This window comes from Chiroxiphia lanceolata, chromosome 1, assembly GCF_009829145.1.
Source record: "Chiroxiphia lanceolata isolate bChiLan1 chromosome 1, bChiLan1.pri, whole genome shotgun sequence".
NCBI lineage: Eukaryota > Metazoa > Chordata > Aves > Passeriformes > Pipridae > Chiroxiphia > Chiroxiphia lanceolata.
The window spans coordinates 27,040,413-27,062,929 of record NC_045637.1 but is presented as its reverse complement, the minus strand read 5'-3'; the positions used below and the strand labels follow the sequence as shown (position 1 = coordinate 27,062,929).

Genomic DNA, 22,517 nt, shown 5'->3' with positions numbered 1-22,517 from the left:
GGAAGGGATTCAACCCCAAATTACGACATCTGAATGTCAGTATCTACGTGGGGGAGCCCCATAGACATAGGTCTCAACACTCTCCACCACCACTTAAAATTAGGAACAGGATTTATTTACCTAAACAGAAATGTCTGCTGTCATATGAGATGACTCAGGACACACAGACCAGCTTCCTGTTGCTAGACTAAAAAGATGAAACTTTCTTTGGTCCCATGTTACTTCTGGCAGACTTGTGTACATCTCTGTCAAGGGTACCTTAAAAGATGCTGGATATCTATCTACACGTAAGCAACTGAATCACACTGCTAGTCAATACCATCAGCAGAGTTCAGAAAAATGATTCCAGTTGCTTTGATACATATATTAACTGGTTGGTTGGTTGAATTGGTATATATTAACAGGTTGGTTGTCTCTCTGTTTCACTGACTTCAGGGATCCAACTGATATTAATCTATTAGAAACATGTAAAGAACATCTAACACTTAAATTTAAGTACTGTTCTAACTGAATCCTTTTCCCCATCTAACCCTGCATCTTGCACACTTGCAATATACTTCATGTAACCCATCCTGCACATATCTCATCAGCAAACAAATTCAACCTTTCCACATAAAATATCTTTAGATCCTTGTTTTGCAAGTACTACATCATTTGCAAAGCATGGGCATTGTGAACACTCATATTTGCCAGCGTTATAGGCATCTTTAAGTCTGTGTTTGTGACCATACTAACAATGTAATGTGTGAAATACCAAAATAACATTTTTAACAGAGCGTAATATCTAGATATCTATTACACTTCTACTAGTATCCAATTTTATTAATAGGTAGTGATATTTAAATACAAAAAGGCATAGTACTTAAAGAAAATCATCTTAAACTAGCCAAGTCCTCCTGAGACAGTGTCATCAATCTACATGCCTCTAAAAATATTTCAAAATCAGGTAGTGTTAGTCCATTTCAACTGCACTAAGGATTTCAAATGGAGTGAAAATTTAAATCAAGCCTTCACTTCTCTCTGCTCTTTCTGTATTTTTCATTCTGTAAAGCCAAAGAAATATACTGAATTACCAATCAGTGTATGCCGTCTATGCTCATACACAGCTCATGTCATCTTGGATTATAGGACAGACATATCTTAAAAACAGAAATTGCCTAACCTGAGCCAACTTCTAACTGCTGCCAGTAGCCAAAGGAAAAATCTATCAAAGAAAATTCTTCCATTGTAGTATTCCCTACTGTACTTTTATCATGTTTTGGTTTTGGGTTTTTTGGTTTTTTTTTAATTCCAAATTTGGAAGTCCTACCACTGTGGATTTTAAAACATGACTTGACAAAACTCCAGCTATATTTGCTATTTTGCTTTATAGCAATCCTGCACTGGCAGAGAAATAGGTTCTTGATAAGTCTTTCTCATCTCTAATCTTTCAGGTTCTGTGGTTCAATAATGACTGATGATGTTCCTTGGCTGCAGGTAATGGTCTGCAGGAAGACAAACTGAGGAACAAAAAAAGAAAGAAAAAAAAAAGAAAACAAGATGAAAAGAAAATATAAGAAAAAAGCAAGTAAAAGAAAATAAGGGAGGAAAGAGGAAAGAAGGAAGGTAATATGGTGAACACATGGTACAGGAACCTTGAAGAACAAGATTAAGTTTCCACTTCTATCATGCTTTAAGTGTCAGCACAGCAAATCTTATTGGCCTAATCCTCCCACCATTAAGTTTTTAACATCCAGGGGCATGTGAGCAGCGTATCTCTGTGTTAACGGTGTCGAACAAAAACATTAAATACCTAGAGCAGTGAATCTTTTATTGTATTTCACAAAAATCCACAAATATTCGAATAACAAAGGAGAAGCTTAGATACTGTGATAACAAGGAAACATGAATGTTTGTGGAACAATTTACTTATTTAAGAGTACATTCATTCAAGAATAGAAAGTTTTTAATTTTGCATTGTGTAATATTCACAATCTGATCCAAAATCTATTTATTTGCTAAGACTTTTATATTTATTTAAAAACATTTTGAGGCAGACTGTTTTCATATTTGAGTAACAAAAATTATCTTATTCAACTTTCATTCTGAGAGAGAATGTGATACTCTCTGTCTTCAGTCATCTAATGACATCCCTCACCTAATCCTAACAATGTTGTCTACCAAGTTTTAGTACTTATATTTTAAAAGACCAAAACAAAACTAAAAAAAAACCCTCAAAACTAGTGGTCAAGTGTTATAGACATGTTTTTCACCTTTTCTGCTCTGCTACTTGTCTCTTGAACATATTCACTCCTGGAACGATTACACAGAGGATTAAATTGAAATGCTGTATTTATATTTTATGATATCCCTCTACTACATTTTATGAAAAAATGTGAAATAGTCCCAAGTAAATGAATGATAAAGATATATTCCTGGCTTCTTTACATCACTTCTCTTCTATTGCTCTTGACATGTATTGGAAAAGGCCAAAAACACTCTTCAGTTAGTTCAATGCATATTTGCGCAAGCTAGGTTACAAAGATGGATAAGCTACGTGATCGAAATGAAGGCTCATGATGGAACTGGACGCACAACCTGGATCTCCAGACCCCAGCACAATGCCTCAGTAATCTACATCACATCCATTTTACTACACATTTAAAAATATATGTGATAGAGAAAAATATAACAAAGACCTTTCCAAAGCTGACATTTCACGTCCTAGTAATGAAGGACAGAAATATCAGAGTCTAGCAGTTCATAATCAATAAGGAAAACCAAAAAATGGAACACTGTCCTGGTTTGGGTTTTTTTTTATTATTTTATTTTTCTAACTACATAGAAGTAATGAGAGAAAAAAAAAAGCCTCACTTGCCAAGACCAAAATCATGCTGTAGAGTTAGCAATATAATTCTATTACTTCTAGTAACAATAATAATTGTATTGTGCGAAAGACCATTTGTTTCACTTGAAACATAAACCATGATGTAGATAAATACAATCTGTCAATTTCTCTGCAAAGACAGTGGGTCAAAGCAATTTCCTAGAAGAGCATCACACAACCAATGTCTGAGGTAAAAAAGAAAAATGTGACAGGATCATCACTTTCAGTTTGAGATGCCGTACAAAAAGAAAGCAATTTCCTCTTTTGTACACTTCGTAAATATCTACCAATACATTTAAATGGAGTATCTCCCTCCTCATCGAAAGGGAGGCTTGTTTTTCCATTTTACCATCTATGTTTTAAAGATATTGATAATTTTCTGTCTGCCTTTCAGCTCGTAATTTTCTGAAAAGATAAGTCTTTCACTTGCCAACCTGTATTTCACACCTGTAAGTGGATTTGTGATTACATGCCAGCAAAAATGAACTGCACCAATCAAATAAAACAACTTTTTCTCTACAAGATGATGAGAAAAAAAAATATTAAACACCAGATTTTCTGAGGTTGGTATTTCTTTTCAAATTATCTATACAACTTTGAAAACAGTTCAACTATCTCATGAAAGGGAAAAACACATAGCACAGCATCTTCATATTACCAACATGTCACATGAGTGAGAAAATCTGCAAATTGATACAGAATTGTCTTATAGCAGTTATTTTGTTCCTCATAACAGTGGCATGGTATGAAGAGTACTGGTAAGCGAATACAATCAGAAGCTCAAAGAGGAGGGCATCAGTCCCAGAGGGACATTCTTTTACAGAATCACAGAATGGATTGCAAGGTATACAGTGGGTCATCTAGTTTGTACTAGTTTGCTCAAGCAGGGTCATCCTAGAGCACATTGCACAGGATTGCATCTAGATAATTTTTTATCTCCAGTGAGGGAGATTCCACAACCTCTCTGGGCGATCTGTGCCACTCACAGTTACCTGCACAGTAAAGTTCTTCCTCATATTCAGGTGGAACTTCCTGTGCATCAGTTTCTGTTCATTGCATCTTGTCCCAATGCTTGGTACCACCAAGAAGAGCCTGGCTCCAGCCTCTTGACAGCCTCCCTTCAATATTTATAGGTATTGATTGATGAGGTCCCCTCTCACTCATCTCTTCTCAAGCCCAAACAGGTCCAACTCTCTAAGCCTTTCCTCCTAAGAGTGATGCTCTAGTCCCTTAATCATCCTTTTTGCATTCTGCTGGACCGGCTCCAGTAGCTCCATGTCTCTCTTGCACTGAAGGGTCCAGAATTGGACACAGCACTCTAGATGTGCCTTATTAGGTGTGAGTAGAGCAACAGGATCACCTCCCCCAACCTCCTGGCAATGCTTTTCCTAATGCACCCCAGGATACCACTGGCCTTTTTGGCCACAAGAGCACTGCTGGCTCATGGACACTTTGTTGTCCACCAGGACCTCCAGGTCCTCCTCCACAGAGCTGCTTTCCAGCAGGTCAGCCCCCAGCCTGTACTGGTTATTATTCCCCAGATGCAGGAGGACCCTGCACTTGCCTTTGCTGAATTTCAAACAGTTCCACTCCGTCCCCCTCTCCAACCTGTCGAGGTCCTTTTGAAGGGCTGCACAGCCCTCTGGGGTATTGGCCACTCCTCCCAGCTTTGTGTTATCAGCACTTGCTGAGGGGGCATCTGCCCCTTCATCCAAGTACTGATGAATAAGTTAAACAATACTAGGCCCACTATTGAACCTTGGAGGACACCACTAGTGACAGGCCTTCAACTAAACCCTGTGCAATTGATTTCAACTCTCTGGAATTTGCTCAGCCAGTTCTCAATCATCCAGTCCATACTTCTGAGTTTGCCTGTGAGGATGTTGTGAGAGATAGTGTTGAAAACCTTGATGAAATCAAGGTAGACAATATCCACTGCTCTCCTCTCATCTGTCCAGGTAGTTGTTTCATTGTAGGAGGCAATCAAGTCGGTCAAGCATGATTTACCTTTAGAGAATCCACGCTGACTATTCCCGATCATCTTGTCATTCTTGAGGACAGAGGTGGCCTCTTTGCCAAAGCTCTGAACCAACCATTTGAGAGGCAAAGGTACCAAGAGGTAGCAGCAGAGACACAAATCTACTTCCACCCTGGCCATACAGTGCAGATGTTCTTTTAAGATGCATCCATAAAGGAATTTTCTCCCGTATTCCTTACAAAAACATCTTCTACGAATACTCCATAGCCCAACCATCCCATTCCACATGGCACTTCTACGCATGGGTCAATTGTGATACAATTCATAATGAATTAATATAGAAAGCAAAATATTTTTTCATCCACAGTCACAAAACAATTGTTGAATCATATGCTTTATAAACGTTTTTTTCACAGTGTAATAAAAACTGCTATTGTTCTACAGAGAGAAAGCATCAAGAAACTTTAATGTTCTTCAGAGCAATTGCAGCTTATTGCTTTAGCTGCACATCCCCTAGCATAGCAGTTTTAACTCCAGAATGTTAAACTCCTTTCCCAATAACTGTGTTCAAGCCTCAGCATTTGAGATTGGATTGCCTAATGTTAAGCACTGAAATCAACAAGGCATAAGTTTCCTCGTACCCTGAAGCCTCGATCTTGAAATTAACAGGGGATTTTAAACATGACAAAAACACCTGAACAAGCCCCTAAATCAACTATATGCTGTAATACCTCAAAAGGTTTGCTAGAAACAGTATGATCACAGCTAAGTGCAGATAACTCCTCAGCTGGTACAAAGCAGATGTTAATAAGCAGAGAAACATAGTACCAACAGTTTTGGTTAATAAGTAAAACTACAGAAATATTTTTTCTTTATCTGTAATTTATGTCAATTTTAATTCATCACAGAAATAAATTGTTAACACTTAATTGCTCTTACTGTACAGTAAAGATGCTTATAATGAATGATGACAAGCAGGAACATGAATGAACAGTTGCCAGGCAACCCATAAATAAAGGTTCCAAATAGCATGACCTCTCTTTAAAGGATAAAGCTCTAATCACAATTATTTTTCAAATCCATTTCAGTGCCAACTAAAATCATGTTTGCAGCACTAATCCTGGTCTTCCTCATACAAAATGAAACCAAATCTGTCATTTGACATATCGCAAATAACAAATTAAACAGACTCAACCTGCTTCTTCAGATTACAGTTAACAGTGTAGTTTGAAGATGGCAAACAGGTTAGACTGTTTGAAACAGAATTTGAAACAGAGAGCTGAGAAGACTGAAGCAATTTAAATAGGGTAATTTTTTTTTTAAGTTACATTGTTTCTTTAAGGATCTTCAAGTATCAACACAAAGTCCTCCAGTTTTTAACACCACAAAATGATCATTCAGGAAAGTAGAAGGCTGAGACAGACTTTAAAATACTAAAACCAGATGCAGTTTGAAATGCTCTAAAATCTATATAATACCACATTCTATCTTTATAAACTCTTACAACACAGTCTTGCTGAGTGCATAAGCAGAGCTGAGGTGCCTAGAGCAAGTACTGACCTTTTAGATGGATTCAAATAAAACTGACAAAGAGTAGCATAAATCTTAAACCAGTTAAAGAACACAGTATATCCACTCTGAAGAAACAATGAATGGTAAGGCAGGAATTTTACATTATGCCTTCCAAATAATGGAATGGGGAGAGCTTGGGCTTGTTCAAGGTTTACTGATGGGCTAATAAATTGTGTATTTATTTTAGTAAGCTCCATGTCAGAAAACATTACGAATACATGTTTTTGTGGGTTTATTTTGCACTACATAAGATGATTACATAAATCTCTTTAACCATTTTATTTCTTTTCTTCAGTAGACTTGAGATTCACTAATAGCTGTGATGTTTAAATACTGAACTGTCAAAAATTTGCAAGAGGAAAACAAGATGCACTACAATTATAAACAAATACATCTTGCACCTAAGGTCTAACATACTATGCCAACTATGAACCCATAAGAACGGGAACCATCTTTTTAACCTGTCTTTGAACAAAATACAGGCAACAGAATCCATGAACTTCTCTGCAACATTAGTAGCACAAAATAATCTCATACTTTACAGTAGAAAATGCACTCGACCAACTAGTTGTCTACACATGTATTTCTTCATATCAAACGAGATCCAGTTCATTAGATTGTAGGCATTCACTTTCTTTGACAGAAAAACATTCTGTTGCCTATCCATCAAACATATAACTTTTCAATTATCTTCCTCATCTAGATATACCTCCTCATGAGAGGCCTGTACAGGAGGCTTTCTTCATATCTGTATTCATCAATAAGCAAATAGGAAATATACTGCATTATATATTTTTCTTGACTAATAGTTCACTCATTAAGCACCTTCACCACCTGACTCAGTAACTCCTTTTCATCCTTCTCATAATTTCAGTTTGAACTTCTTGTTCTAACAAAAGTCCAGTTCATTTAGTTGATAACTCATGCAAGAGTGAGATTCAGAATTTAAATATTTAAGAATTATGCATACTGACTGCAACTAAAAATAAAGCAGAAGATCCTGTAAATTCTTTTTGGGACATATGGCACTACTGATACCAACACCACCTTAATTGCTTCTCCATAGTTTTCAGCTTGCATTTTAACAAATTCTGAAAAAACCTGTGTTGTGCTTACAAACTTCACAACGAAGCCCATTATTTGAAAAGTATGTAAAGGTGATATTGGAGGATTTTTTCCCCTCTCAAATGTTTATTCCTCTTAAATTGCCAGCTGGAGAATGAAATCAGTCTGCTCTTATGTTTAAAAGACTAAAAGCTTATGGAATAAAAGGTCATGCATTATTACTCAGCAAGAGCTGGAGGCTAATTGTAAAATTTATTAACAATGAAAACAATGGGGTTCTCAGCCACTTATTACCATGGAGAAAACTGGCAATATTTTTCTGAAGTTTGGATTCCACTGTATTTTGTTCCACAATATGTAATTTAACTACACCACTTCTGAAAATGGAAGATGACTATTGTTTTAAAGAGTTGCTTACACTAAAATAAGTGTCATTTAAAGATCTTCCCTAGGGATCCAAGTCTATACATTCAGCATTAGGAGGAAAAATAGAGCATAACTGCCAGCCTGAGGAGAGTGGTGATGAAGCATGCTTTCTCTCTAGTGTTTCCCACATCACAGATTCAGTCAATGAAACTAGGATACAATTCTAAAAACACTTCTTTTCTCAACAGGGTTTAGGCAGATACTCAGCTGAGTAAGAGTAAGCAGTATTAGGTTCCGGAGATTAGTTGTATTCTAGATTCATGCTGATCCTCTCTTCTAACCAAGGTATTCTTGTTTCAATAACCATTTTGCTCTTAATAAAACAGTGACATTGGTTTTCATTTTTCTGTATTGAATATTTAATGGTTAATTAAATATACACATACTTATTGAAGTATATAGAATGAAATTAGAAGAGAAATTTATAGAATACCAGCTGAAACAGTTATATATATATATATATATCTACATATACTAGATGGATGACGCTTGTGAAGGACCATCTACAGACACTCCCAGTAACATGCAAAGGAGTTATCTTTGAGCAACACAAAATACTATTACTATAGTGAGGAGCCCAGTAGGGAGAAAAAGATAGTTGGTTGCTCTATCAGTTTTAAGTAACAAATTATCTTCTATGTGTTTGATTCAGTTGTATATTTAAAATGTTCTTTTAATAACTGTTATTCCATTCACTATCTCCCCGATAGACATCTTGCCTTGCTATTGTACAGAAACAGTTGAAAGTAGCAGAAAAACTCTATATTGATGACATAGTCTTCCAGTGATACACTTACTCAAGGAATTTATTGTTTTGGACTGAGAAGAGCACTGAGAAGAGGGAGCTAACAGTGTAGTTCTAGTTTTTCTCATCATGTCAGAAACAAAGTCTCACAGAAATGCCACTGGTAATCAATGAACTTTGAAAACTAATGCTAAAATATTCCTACACATAAGACTATGTGATTCCTATACTTCATGATTTCTTAACCTATCAATTACATTCATATCTCATGCAGCTTTACCACAAAGCTCTCACTGATACAAAGCAGAAGTTTGCCCCTCCTGTGTCCTGTACTCTATGATCTGAATCCTACTCAGCTGTGTCTATTACATGAAATACCACACACACAAATACATTTCAGGATTGACAACTCAGTTGTCATTGGAAGCTTGAAGAATTCATCTATACAGTTGTTCAGCTAAAAGAAACTTTACAAAGGGACAACCAAATTACAAGGAACAACAACGTACACACAAGCTTGTAAACTTTAGCTTTGTGTTTTACTTTTGAAAGGTAACATTATTATTTAATATCTCTGAGCTACGGTAGTATCTCCTGAGAATTGTCTGGCTAACTCTGGCTAACGGCACTGAAACAAATAAACCAAAAAATTCAACTTGACTACAGAGATTTTGTTTATCAGTCAGGAATGTGGATTAAACAAAGCAGAACAACAAGAGGAAATAAATGATCTCCACATTTTAAAACGTTCAACAGGTATTATCTGTACTTTATTTAAAGACAAGAAAGAATGAAAAAAAACCTGCTTTACAGCCATTCTAAGCATTTTTTTCAGTGACACTTCATTCAACTACATGTACCCCACTTCTTTTCTGAAGCCTACTTTGCATACTTATTGTCATGAGAATCTTTGTTATATTTTCACACTTTACTATGAAGTACAACTGCTTTACGTACTTGTGCTGACACACAGAATTGTACAGCATAATTCATACTTGCTGTTGCCAAGTCCTTTGCCTCAATTTTCCCATGCTTTTAGCCTTTGCTATTCCCAGCAACAAAGAAAATTGAATTTTCAGCACTATCCAAACATGGCAATGGCTGTTCTGGGACAAATTTCAGGTTCATTTAGCCCAGGACCATGTCACTGATCGTGGTCAAAACGAGTGGCCTAGGTAGAAGCCCCATATTAGGACAACTCTCAAATACTAGAGTAATTCCCTGGAACACTCTTCTGGCTCCCAGCAATGTGTGGCTCAAAGACTTAAATATGAAGAGATTGAAAGTGTTGGCATGTGACAACACAGTCTGTCTCAGAAGGGCTAGGAAGAAGAACAGGAGATGGCATATTTCAAAAAGGAGAAATATGTGCCCTCATCACACATACGTCCTACTTCATTCCATCCAACAGTGTTTCTTGCTCCTGATATTGCCTTTGCCCTCAAAATGTGCTGTTCTCCATATAGAAGAGGTGGCAGAAATGAAAGTGTTTCCCTTCTTTCCTCATAAAATCTCCTCCTGACTGGAGCTGGCCTCCTGTTCATATTCCACTTGACTAAACCAACCTTTTTCTCCTCCCACACTAGCTCCATCTGCCGCCCGTCTCTCCAGCAGAGCCAGATGCCAGCAAAGCAGACTGCTGTGGGAGGAGAAAGTTCTGTCGCTGGAATTTCATCCCTATACTCCGCAGGGGGCCAGCCTGTGAAGCCTGGAGAGGATACAGAGAGCAACTTCCTCTCTTCTACACTGCCTTCCCCTGCTTGTCAGTAAAGAAGGCAGCTGAGGACATGAGTAAAAGAAAGATAAAACTCCAGTGTGTGCTCTGAAATTTGTGGGTTTAATATTTATATAGCAAAAAGATCACAATTCTACTCCAGACTTGAGCATGGTACACACCACATAAACATGTGAGAAGATGCGAGTCCTGCCCTAGAAAGCTTACAATCAAACAGAAGCAGAGATGCATTTTTGTGATAAGGAACAAACAAGTGACTAGAGTGGAGATGACAGAGAAAAAAAGACTCAGGTTCATAATCAGGAGAGATCTCAGTGATGGAGCAAAAAGACAATATTTTCTGGAGATATGGGAGTCAGAGAAGCTGTGGATGAGCGTTAAGCTGAGACAACTGCATGAGGCAAAGGAAACTGGTTGCAGACAATGAAAGACTAGGATGAAAGCAGACATGGAGAAAGAAAAAGTGACTTTTTTATAAATTTGAGGTGATCTTGCATGAGGCAGAGAGAAAAGATGTACAGTTAAGAACATCAGACAAAAAGGGAGACAGTCTAGGAATGGAGGAGCATCTGCACGAGCAATCTTGCCAGAAACAGGAGCAAGAATGAGTGTCACTGAGTGAGAACAAGAGCTCATATAAAACAAGCAAGTGTGCATATGTGTGAGACAGAGGAAGAGACACAGACTTCATTTCTCTGAAAGAAAGAATTATGGGAACCCAGAAGACGAAAGAAACTAGACACAAAAAACGCTGGTGTATGAGTGCAACAGAAAGTTTTGAGTGGGGTGGCAGGACAGAAGAAAGTGAAGGAACACAACGTTTTAACAGAAAGCCAGAATTATTTACTAGAAGTTGAAAGAGCACATAACAATTGCAGAGACATAACAAGAAAAATTAAGAAGTTGAATAGACAGCAGAACTGTCTGCTGCTCACAGCAGAACAAACAGAGTGACAGGACAGAGAAAAAATATATGCAAAGATGATGTGTCAGTAAAGGAATATTAGTTAATAGAAAGCATTATATAAAAAATCCCAGCGGGAAGACTGAGAGCACAAAGATGACTGGAAATGGATGTTCACTGAATTGTCACTGTAAACTCTTAGGGTTTGCCCCATCTAGGTATCCCCACATTTTAATCTTTATTTTCACTTGGAAAAATACTGTTTCCTTGTCCTCCACACCTTCTAACTTCTCTGCTGTAGTTGCACCTTTATGCCATTTATTTCACTATTTCTAGTAGCAACTCTTTTTGTTACGCTTAAATGGGAAAAAGATCTTATTTTTTCAAATACTCTACCACAAAGAAACGTGCCAAAAATCTCAAGTTTCCTTCCTCCTGTTCCTGTAATGCTCTTTCATTCATTCTTCTTTGAGAAAAAAAAAAAAAGGCTAGGGAAACTCAGCAATACAGCCGTGCCTTAAGACATTCACAGAGCTTTCCCTGAGCTGCGTGCACATACTGCGCCTCAGGTTTCCTCCGTGCCCGGGTGAGGGTTTCCCGTCCCCCGTGGGCGAGGTCAGCGGGAGGCACGGGCTGAGCTCCAGCGCCCGGCATCGCGCTGCCGGGATAACGGGATCTCCGGCTGAAACGCATCCATCAGGCGGGGGAACTCGGGGAGGGGAGCTAGCTACCGGCTGCTGGAAGGAAAGCCTACACAGACGTATGCCCTGGCTGCTGGAAGACATGGCTGGCTGGCTGGCTATTTGATTTGCTTTTATTTAAGGGATATAAAAAAAGAGAAGGGAGGAAAGGGAGAAGGGAAAGCACACACGCTCGCACACGCATCCGGCTGATCTTACCTCCACATTGAAATATTGCTCCGCTTTGCACACTGTAGCACATAAAATCCAAATGAAGGTTTGCAAGAAAAACACCCTGGACTGAGACACGAAATCCAACCGGCTTCCAATGCTGGATGCGAGTACGATCATAGTGGACTGTGCTTCAGCGGGTGGAAAATCTCTCTCTTTCTCTCTCTTTGCCTTAAATACACAAACAAACCAACCTCCCCCCCCGTTTCGGTGAAGAGCCCGTAGCGCAGGTTCACCCACAGCCGGGGAGGAGGAGGAGGAGCAGACACTTCACAGCACAGGCGGCGGCGGCAGGGTCAGCTCTCGCTCATCCTCACCGCCAGCCCCGTAAGGAGGGAATGTGGCGTCCGAGTGCAGCCGCAGCTCCTGCACGACTCCTCTCTGCCCAGCAGCAGCAACCACCTCCCCCTGTCCTCCCTTCGCTCCCGCCTCCGCCGCCGCCTCCTCCTCCTTCTTCTCCTCCTTCTCTCCTGCCTCCTCCCCCTCAGCCTCCGCCTCCTCCCGGGGAAGGCCGGCCCGGCCTGGCCCGGCCCGGCCCGGCCCGGCTCGGCTCGGCTTGGCTCGGCTCGGTTTGGCTCGGTTCGGCTCGGCTCCGCTCGGCTCCACTCTGCTCCCTGCCCTGCCTCTCCTCGCCCCCCGCCGCTCCCCTCCACTCCAGAATGTTCAGCCGAAACCTACAGGGCCCCGCCCCGTGGGCGGCTCAAAGGCGACGGCCCCACCAGGCGGCCCCGCCGAGCCGCCGCAGCTCGGCCGCGGTGGTCGGGCGCTGGCGTGGTTCCTGTGGGAGCGGCCGCGGGAGAGCGGCCGCCCGGGAGCACCGCGCGGCCTTTCCCCACAGGCACGTCCCCCGGCAGCCGCACAAAGTGTCGGAGCCTCCCAGCCCTCCTCACGGGGAGGCGCCCGGGCGAAGCGAACGCCCCGAGCCGCCCGCGGCTCCCACCGGGCGCGGCCGCGCGGTGCGTGTTCCCCGGAGTGCCGCGCTGCCCTGACCGCTCCGTGGGCTGGTTGGAAATCGGTGTAGCGCGTCCAAATATGTGCTCATACACGTGAGGGAAAACAACGTGTGAAATACTATAGCACAGACAAACTTCAGGCTGGATATTGTCGCGTTCAAAATGCCTTGTGGTTACGGCAGATAAACTACTCTTGCGGTGCTCTTATAGTGAATAGGCCATTTTATGCAGCCCCTTGATATGTCATCCAGTGAAAGGAAGGTGGGATGATCCGTAAAATTAGTGGAACAAGATACTGCAGTAATGTATTTTGGGGAAAAAAAGGGGGGAAAAATAATAAAAAAAATAAAAAACCAACCCAACCCCAAGCCTGCGGATTAAAAAAAAAAAAAAAAAAAAAAAGGCATTTTAAAAAATTTGTTTTATTTTTTTTTACTTGTTCGGTTATCAAAAATGATGTGAAGATGCTTAATCGTGATGTGGCAAAACCTGGAAGGAAAGAGGCATACCTGACAGATGAAATTTCCTTACTTTGATAGTTGACGTCAATGGTCGGAACTAAAAGACATGCAGACTAGATGTATGCAATTCTGACAACACCTAGTAGCAGGATGTGGGAATGTGTTGCGTTCTCCATCATTTGATATCTTAAGAGTAAGGCAGTTAGTTATCTGAAGAAGTCATGATCTGCCTAACCAAACGGAAAAGTGTTTAAGCAAAATTCCTTATGAAATGTACTTTTTTTCCATGTTAACTGCTTGATCTAAAGGCATTTTCTGTTCTTCAGATTGTTAGTGATGTGAGTTATGAAATTATGAAATATAGAGCTGTCAGTGAGCTAAAATGACCTGTTTGCACTTTGGTGGCCAATATCAGAAGTCAAATTAAAGAAATTAATAATTAAGCACAAATTAAAGAAATGTCTTGGAACCATCAGAAGGAAAATTAATATTGACAAATGCAAATTACATTTGGGAAGAAAACTCAAATGTAAAATCAAAAGAATACCAGTAAAACAACAGCACTTCAGAAAAGAATCTGGGGGCTGTAATGGACTATAAAGTAAATATGAGTCAGCAACGTTCTACTGTTAAAGAAAAAAGACAAGACAGCCTCATTTGTGGAGTGTATTAATAGGTGTGCAGTACATCTGACAGGACTAATTATTTTTCTGCTAGGGATTGACAAAGCCAGCTATCTTTGGACCTTTCAAACAGAGGACAGTCCAGAGGAAAATAACAAAATATTAAAATATAAAGTAAGAGGTATGTGTAAAAGTTGAAAGAATTCCATTTAGTCCGAGAAGATAGAAGGTAAATGGTCTCTTTATATGGTAAGTGTTGCTGTGAAACGGACAGAAATATTTTATTCTTTCTGGGAAAAAAAAAGAAAAAATAAATCATCTAAATTGTTCATAAAGTTCAGATTCAATATTAGACAAAACTTTCTAAAACATTAAGGTTTATGTATTGGAATATGTATATTTATACATACTGGAAAACTAATGTTCCAAATTTAGCATTTGCAACAAGACACCTAGAGGAAGTGTGGAATCTCTTCCATACATAGGTTTGATAGGCAAGATCATTGTAGTTAACCTTTGTCTATTCTTAGGGCAGTGGATTGTATCATGAAATCTAGTAAACTTTTTTACTTCTAGCAAAAATAGTTCAGTAATTTTTTCCCTCTTATTACTCTGTGAATTAATTGCTGTAACTGGTATAAAAGAAACATTAACTCGTTAATTTTATACTGTCCCTTTTTCTTGTTTGTGCCCTTAGTGAGCATTAGCTCTATTTTTCCTGGTCTATTTTGTAGAGTCTGCCATCAGTGTAATACCCAGAAATCGAAACGGAAATGGAAATAAATAAGTTACTGTAACTGGAATTTCATTTGTCTGCCCTGCCAGGACTGCTGTGGCTATTTATTATGAAAAGCACAGGGCCGTAAATACAGCTACCTCCTTCCTTTACACTGTATACATTTGAAGAGGAAAGAAGAAAAGCAATGGTATGAATAGAATAGTGGACAGCGAAGGCACCTGAATATTTCTTAAGGGTGTTTGAGGAAAAGAAAAAGAGATCACAGAGGTAAAGAAAGAGATTGGTAAGGAAAGAGAGTAGCAATGTGTGAATATGAGCGCCAACGGAAGAGACAAGGCATATGAAGGACAGAGAAGATCTTTGAAATGAAAAATATCAGTCAGGAATGCTTGTGTGAGTAAAAAAATGCCAACAATGATGGGAAAGGGCTTTGAATATTTATGAGTAAGCTGTGGGCAGAAACATGCAAGAAAAGGGTCAGAGCCTCATGGGACATGTAGGAAGGTAAAAGAAAATAGAAAAGAATTTAAATCTCAATACAGAGCACTGTTTGTACTTATGTGTGTATGAGATTATGATAGAGATTAAAGAAAAGACAGAACAAGCAGCAAAGATGAAAGGGTAAGTAAACAAGTAAAGAAGGAAGGAAGGAGAAAAATGAAATTGGAAAGAAATTGGAACTGTTTGTTGAAGTGCTTAAATGATTCAAGTCATATACTTTATAAGGCTTTTGCAGATTTTTATCTTTATCAAATACCAATATGATTTTTATATTCTTGCCTATGGCAGTTACCAACAGCATTTAACAAGCAGTGAGCAGGTTTGTAGGGAAGAAACACTGAAAAACTGAAATTGAAAGTCTCAGTTGTAAAACTTCTAGCCTTTTAAAAAGGCATGAAGAGATCTCTCTCCTGTACTCCCAGGCAGCATGTTTACCATCTGAGTTTCTTAGGCTCTAGAATATATCTTTATGTATGACTATAGTCACAGGTTTGCAACGGATGAATACCAGAATCAGACATAAACATGATACATTCCCATGTCCAGCTTTGAACATGGGGCAAACATCTTCCACTGTTTTCTATATCAATTATTAATAGAAATTCATGTGATTAAAAAAATCAAAATATTACATGTTTTCCTTTCTGCATTTTGTGTTGCTTATCTGCTGATAGTATCAGCTAGAATTTTTGAAGAAGAAAGCTTTGTTACAAGATATAACAAACTGCAGAGATTGAAGGTAGATATCAAATATCTCCATTATATTCAGTTTTGGTTTGAAAAACACCTTGCCTTTTACTCATGGAATGAGACTTTCATAGATGTGTCCATATGAATTCTTTTTGGCTGTTTGAAAGGTCCTATAGGATAGAAGGCAAAGAACAAGTTTAACAGTGTAGGAGGGATTATTACATTAAATATATACTCCTGTCGGGATCACGCTCATTATTGCCTGTGTTCAGGTATCTGTTTACCCCAGGTTCACTGTAGGTATAAGGTTATCCTGTCAGGAAACAGAACTGACTTATACTGTCAGTGCACTTTACTGTGTTGTCTTACAGCTGCAACAATGGCTTTATGAAGAATGTAAGTAAAGATAACGAGAAATGACAGTGTACAACCTCACACATAGTGGTTGAAGGATCACAAGGAAAATGCTAGAGTCATAAAAATCAGTAATATTTCAGAATATTTTGGTTCATGTTTGGCTGCCATTTTTGATGAAGAACCAGTGAATTCAGAGAGGAAGAAAGTGTATTTTTTTTTTTTAAGGAAGTTCTTAATTAAATTTCTAATTCATAGAGTCATAATATCATAGAATAATTTAGATTCAATGAGACTTCTTTAAGTCATCATGTCCAACTCTCTACAAGAAGCAGAGACAACTCAGGTTAGGTTACTCTGTTGCTTGTTCAGGGAGTTACAAATCAAGGTAGTCTAACCCAAGCATCATTTCCTAGTCTGCAAGATTATTTCTCTGTCCCAGGGAGTTATTTTGAGGGTAAAATCTCTTCCATGAGGCATTTGTCAGGCTTTTGGTTATTTTTGTCTCTGTAGTGACAACACCCATTTCATCAAGTACAGCAGGTATCTCCTACTCTCATGGAGGCAGGAGAAGTGGTCAAGAGAAATAGGTACAGAACATATAATTCTGTAGCTGAAGACTGAGATAAATACATTTTAAACTGAAAGAACATAGAGTAAGAAAGAGAAATGGCCCCTTGAAGAAAAACATCAAGAAGTATACAGTAATAACAAAAAAAATATTTTTTCTTGCTTGATAATAACACTTTTAGGAATATGAGTTATTATTGGGTTAATGAAGAAGAGATTAAAAAAGATGCAGTGAAGCAGTCAAGTCCTTGCTTATTTAATCTGTGTAACTGTTCACACAAAACTGTATTTTCTCTACTTTATGACAATTTCCATGCTGCTTTTTTCTTTCCCACTCTCAGTGCGTTCTCTCCATGCTTTCTGATTTCTGACTTTCTTGGAGGACAAGAAAGGTCCATTTAAATATCACGTCCATCAGCAATTTCCCAACATATATATCTCAAACTAGAGGATTCTTTACAGGCAAAGGCTTATGAGGAGTCCAGCTGTCCTTTGGACTGTCTGGTGATTATTCACTGAGTTTACAGTGGTGTCAGAACGGCAGTCCGGTGATTGTTGTGAGAGCTTAACCATTTGTGTTGAATATTATCTCCTTCATTTTTACAAGCTGCCCTGCATTTAAGACTGATATTGTTAGCAGCTAGGAGAAAACACAATACATGAAACAGAAAAAATAACACAGAGCAGTGTCAGATGATTCTGACAGATTTGAGGAGGAAGACACGAGGAGTTCTGAGAGATTACACTGGCTCAAAAAGTAACCAAGTGCTCTTAAATATATTAAGAAAGATACAAACAGGTGTCTGTCATAAATACTAGCTTATGAAGGTTTATAAAGATCTACTAGGTGGTTTTTATAACAAAAATGCAAAGAACTTCATAGCTCTATATCAATTAGAATCTTAAATGGAAGGTAATTATCCCCAGCTTTGTGTTGCTCAAACCTGGCTGGAAATTCCACATCAAGATGGTCAAAATAGGTCTTTTTTAAATTTCTCTATTAATTAACCTCTCCAAATTAACGGTACTTAGAACCTGTGTCACTTTTTCATTATCCACAAAAATTAATTTTATTTTGTCTCTTTTCAGCTTTCAACAGACCATTGAAGTACATTTTCTTCCTATATGTTTACAGCACAAATGAACATTGGAAGTGTTACCTGGGGGAAGATAAGTCTTGGCAATTGGAGTTTGGGAGAAAAAGCATTGTGCTGGGCAAGAGTAAAACCAAGACTGGAATTTCATAGATGATTGGATGCGTCTAGGAAAATGAGTAGCATTAAAATAACTAGGAGTGTAAACATGTAAATATAATTGGTGAGTTTCAGAGTTAATTACTGGTGTCACTAAGGAAATCGCTGCACCTCTTAAAGTTATTTTTCTGCAGTCTCAGGAAAGAAAACAATTATTATATTTGACATATACATTCAAAGATATCTTTACTATGACAGCATAATTACTTTTTTATTTCTGCATGAATTAAAGTTTAGGTTCTAAAAAGCAGTTCTGTTCCTTTGGTAGCCCAAGAACTAGAGTTACTCCTCTCAAAACCATTGGACACATATGATTTCTTAAGATCATTCTACTTTATACCATACATATATGAGATTTTTGATCAAGAAGGGCTGAGAGAAGGGTTTAGAGAAGAAAAAATGCACACTACTTGTAAAGAGAGAGCAGAGTTAACAACAGAAAATGCGTTTTAAAAGGGCATACTTGAAAACAGATCTGAAGAGGGCAGCCTGCAAGAAAGAAGAGATTTCTTAAGGTTAAGCTTTTATATTACTCCACCGTGCAATATAAATGAACCCAAAGTGACAGATACCTATCCAATAGAAACAGTTATTCAATTGAGAGAGGAAAAATCACACACAAAAGTGTTTCAGTTTCTCTGTGTCTGTATTCCTCCAACTACAGCCTGTTTGTTTTCCCCTTTTTTTGATAACCTTCCATGTTAGGATTATTTTAGCATCATTTTGCTATATTTGGTTAAGTTTTTTGTCATTTGGGAAGTAGTGGTAAGGTCAAAGAGGACTATAAAACAATGCACATTCTTATGAGACTAGGATTAAGGTTCCATTAGCAATTTCAACTTTTTATCTTGAATGCTGATGGCCTAATAAACAACATTTAATAGTTTTACAAATGTAGCTTTTAAATGCAAGAATATTAGAGTGTGGGTGAGTTTTTATAGTCCCACATATCCCAAGGTGAAAAAGGCTGGAAAGGTGAATGGAAGAAAAGATTCAGAAAATAAATTCAGAATAGGGCTACGCTATCTGAAAATGCATTGCACTCTCACAGGATCTTGTTGCACCATATAGATGATTTTACATATCTTTGGGAAATGTCACTTTGGACCTGACTCAGTTTTCCTCTACCCAGACTCCTCTAACTAAAGAATGTTCGGTTCCTCTGTTTTTAACATAGTTTACTTCCCGATTAGAGCAATGTGAACACTCTCTTCTTACTCTTACAGGTGGTTTTTAATTTATATTGTTCTGGAAGGAGAGGATAGGGAATGATTTTAAAGTAATTGAGCTTAAAACAAATTTTAACCTGTTAACTTTTTTCATCAGTCAAATTTCATGGCCACTCTGGCTATTTGCTATTCCAGTGTAGTCATGACCTTAGCAACAGAAATTTAAATAATTAGCATAAAATCTGTGGCAAAAGATGAAAGTGCTGGTGTAGTTGTGATTGCTGGGAAGATTGTTGTTATAATCTGATGATCTACCACAATATTAAAGCATTTCTGGTGGGGATGACCTCATGCAAAGAGTTACATTTCAAACCTGTCTGTTAGGTATTGTGTATGTGATGGTATTGTAGCTGTGTGTAGAGCTACTAAAATAGATTTAAATTAATTGTATTTCTAGTGCACACAGGTAAAGCACAAATATGGAAACTAGATGATCTTTAAGGTCACTTCCAACCCAGGATATTCTATGATCCTATAAAATGGTGAGGCACAACTGAAGGTTATTAACTTTGAAAAGTCTCTTTATACATGGCTATACATAGTGACAGTGACACTGGCAAGAAAGTTAGAAAAGCAGTCCAGTTTTATATCTGTATTCTGGGAGGAGCGTATACAAAGTATTTAGATTATGGTGTAGAGTTTTATGAAGTCTTACTGGTTCAGTTTGATGTGACCTGTACAGCTCAGGCACAGAAAAGTCACACAGAAACTACTGAAGATTTTTGCAACACACTCCACCTGCCCACACCCCCTTTCACACCAGTTCTGCTCTATACAGTGTGTGAGCACAAACACAGCCCCGGTCTTTGTAATGTTTTATATTATTTTTCTCTAAGACAGCCACTATTTATATGTATATGTATATAAAATCTTCCTTAATCTAAGACATACAAGTTTTTATATCTTTCCTCTGCCTGGAATTTTCTGGTCTTCACAATTTTATTTTCTTCTAACTTCTGCATTGAGAGACACTCCATAAAACTGAAAGAACTGGCTATACAGTATTTCTGCATCATTAAGGAATCTTCCAGTAAAAATCCTATGCATGTGTTCTTGCTCATGCATAACTGAAGAAGAATTATGCTTAAACCTTTAGCTTGAGAGAGCCTTCCAAATAGTACTCCTACTTTCAGGTTTAAATTTCTAGGGAACCTAACAGATTTGAACACCTAGTTCTCATTAATTTTTTTATGGGAACTGGACAAACCTATCCCACAGGCATATTGGCAAACACTAGGCTTACATTTCATCTATTTCATTACTCTGTCTTGGAAAGCATGAAATAAAAATGAAACAAAGTAAAAATAGGAGAATTAGAAAGAGACTTACTTATATATATAATTGTTTTTAATTACAAATATCCAGAGAACTACCAGAAAGTAGAGTAAGAGGTGGAGTTCTGGGACAGAAACTTCTTGTTTTCCCAAACTCATAGAGGTACTCTTCAAACATATAATGTTCATCCATGGTTAGTGTTGAAAAAAAATGAGTGTGAAACATATGCGTGGTATGCTAGTAAGAACATCTTTATATATCTGTATATCTATATCTATTTATCTGTCTATCTATCTATCTATCTATATGTACATATGGACTAACTGAGACAATGGAGATTAGATTTAAATAAAAGAAATGTTATTCTTTGAGCCAAGTTCCATTTTACCAACTCTACCTTGTCTGGAACATCAAATCTGTAAGTTTACCATTTTTTATTAACGAAATAAGTGAACTAGTCTAGTCTTTAATTATCATTAAAACTTTGAGACTGGAGCTCAAATTTAGTTGTAATTTTGCTATTTTTATGCTGTTTGTGCTTCATTTTTTTTATCTATGTGATGTTAACCTACATACAGTTGTAGTGTGTAACTGTCTATCTACCAGATAGGTGGAGAGAGACTTTCTTACAAGGGCATGTAGTGATAGAACAAGGGGGGATGGTTTTAAATTGAAAGAGAGTAGGTTTAGGTTAGATATTAGGAAGAAATTCTTTACTGTGAGAGTAGTGAGGCACTGGAACAGGTTGCCCAGAGAAGCTATTGGTGCCTCATCCCTAGAAGTGTTCCAGACGACGTTGGATGGGGCTTTGAACAACCTGGTCTAGTGGAAGGTTCCCTGTCCATGGCATGGGGGTGGAACTAAAGGATCTTTAAGGGCCCTTCCAACACAAACCATTCTATACTTCTGTGAACTCTAAGCTTCGTAGTTGTTTTTCTTCCTTATATAATGTAATTCTGAGAAAAGCTTATCATTGGAACACTAAAATTTAAGGGTTAAAAATCTAAATATCCACAAACCACATAAATGATTAATAGTCTGAAGAAAATAGATGAGGAATTCAAATACATCTGTACGTACATGATAATATAGAAAATATTCAGGGACCATAAGTAATTGTCAGATGACTTATGAATCTATGCAGACTCATAAAAAACTTGGAAAGTTCCAGTAAGTGTTTTGCAAATAACTGATGAATTAAAAATCATTTCCTTAAAAGTTCAGCTCCAAAAAATGTGTAAAGCAGACAGAATAATTTCCAGCATTCAGGTGAGAATTCAGCTTGACGTGCTGTAAAGTGATACTTTAATTGTTTTCAATGGAACTAATTTTTACTGCCAAAGGACCTGTTTCATAAAATCTGTATTTAGCCTAAATAATTTCCTGCAGCATGGTACAACCAAATACTTTGATAATGCATCAGAGACCAGCTTATACATCTATGTGGTAAGAGAAGCACTAATAACCTTGAAAATTAATATTGTTTTATTTTTCATAATATGAATTTCAGGTAAGTGCAAAGTCTATGGAACTTAGGTCTTCAGTCTAATGAGATTACTTTAGTATTCAAAAGTGATTGTGCTATACAGTTCCTTGGATTTTTACTAACTTGTTTCCTTTTAAATCATAATGATATAGTTAACATGGTTTGCCAAGACATACCACAT

At 37.9% G+C, this 22,517-nt stretch overlaps 1 protein-coding gene and 1 long non-coding RNA gene across 2 annotated transcripts in view; one reads left to right on the top strand and one right to left on the bottom strand.

Moving 5' to 3' along the window:
* MMP16 (matrix metallopeptidase 16) overlaps positions 1–12,638 on the bottom strand; it is a 171,494-nt gene extending 158,856 nt beyond the window's left edge. Inside the window, exon 1 of the mRNA XM_032690884.1 lies at positions 12,191–12,638. Coding sequence (XP_032546775.1) covers positions 12,191–12,322 — 132 coding nt within the window. The 5' untranslated portion in view covers positions 12,323–12,638. The remainder of the gene's footprint in view (positions 1–12,190) is intronic.
* A 466-nt stretch (positions 12,639–13,104) lies between these two features.
* On the top strand, positions 13,105–21,084 carry LOC116788241. Its single transcript, XR_004357578.1, has 3 exons — positions 13,105–13,416; positions 14,334–14,420; positions 18,183–21,084. It is a non-coding gene; the product is annotated as an uncharacterized LOC116788241 (long non-coding RNA).
* The last annotated feature ends 1,433 nt before the right edge of the window (positions 21,085–22,517 follow it).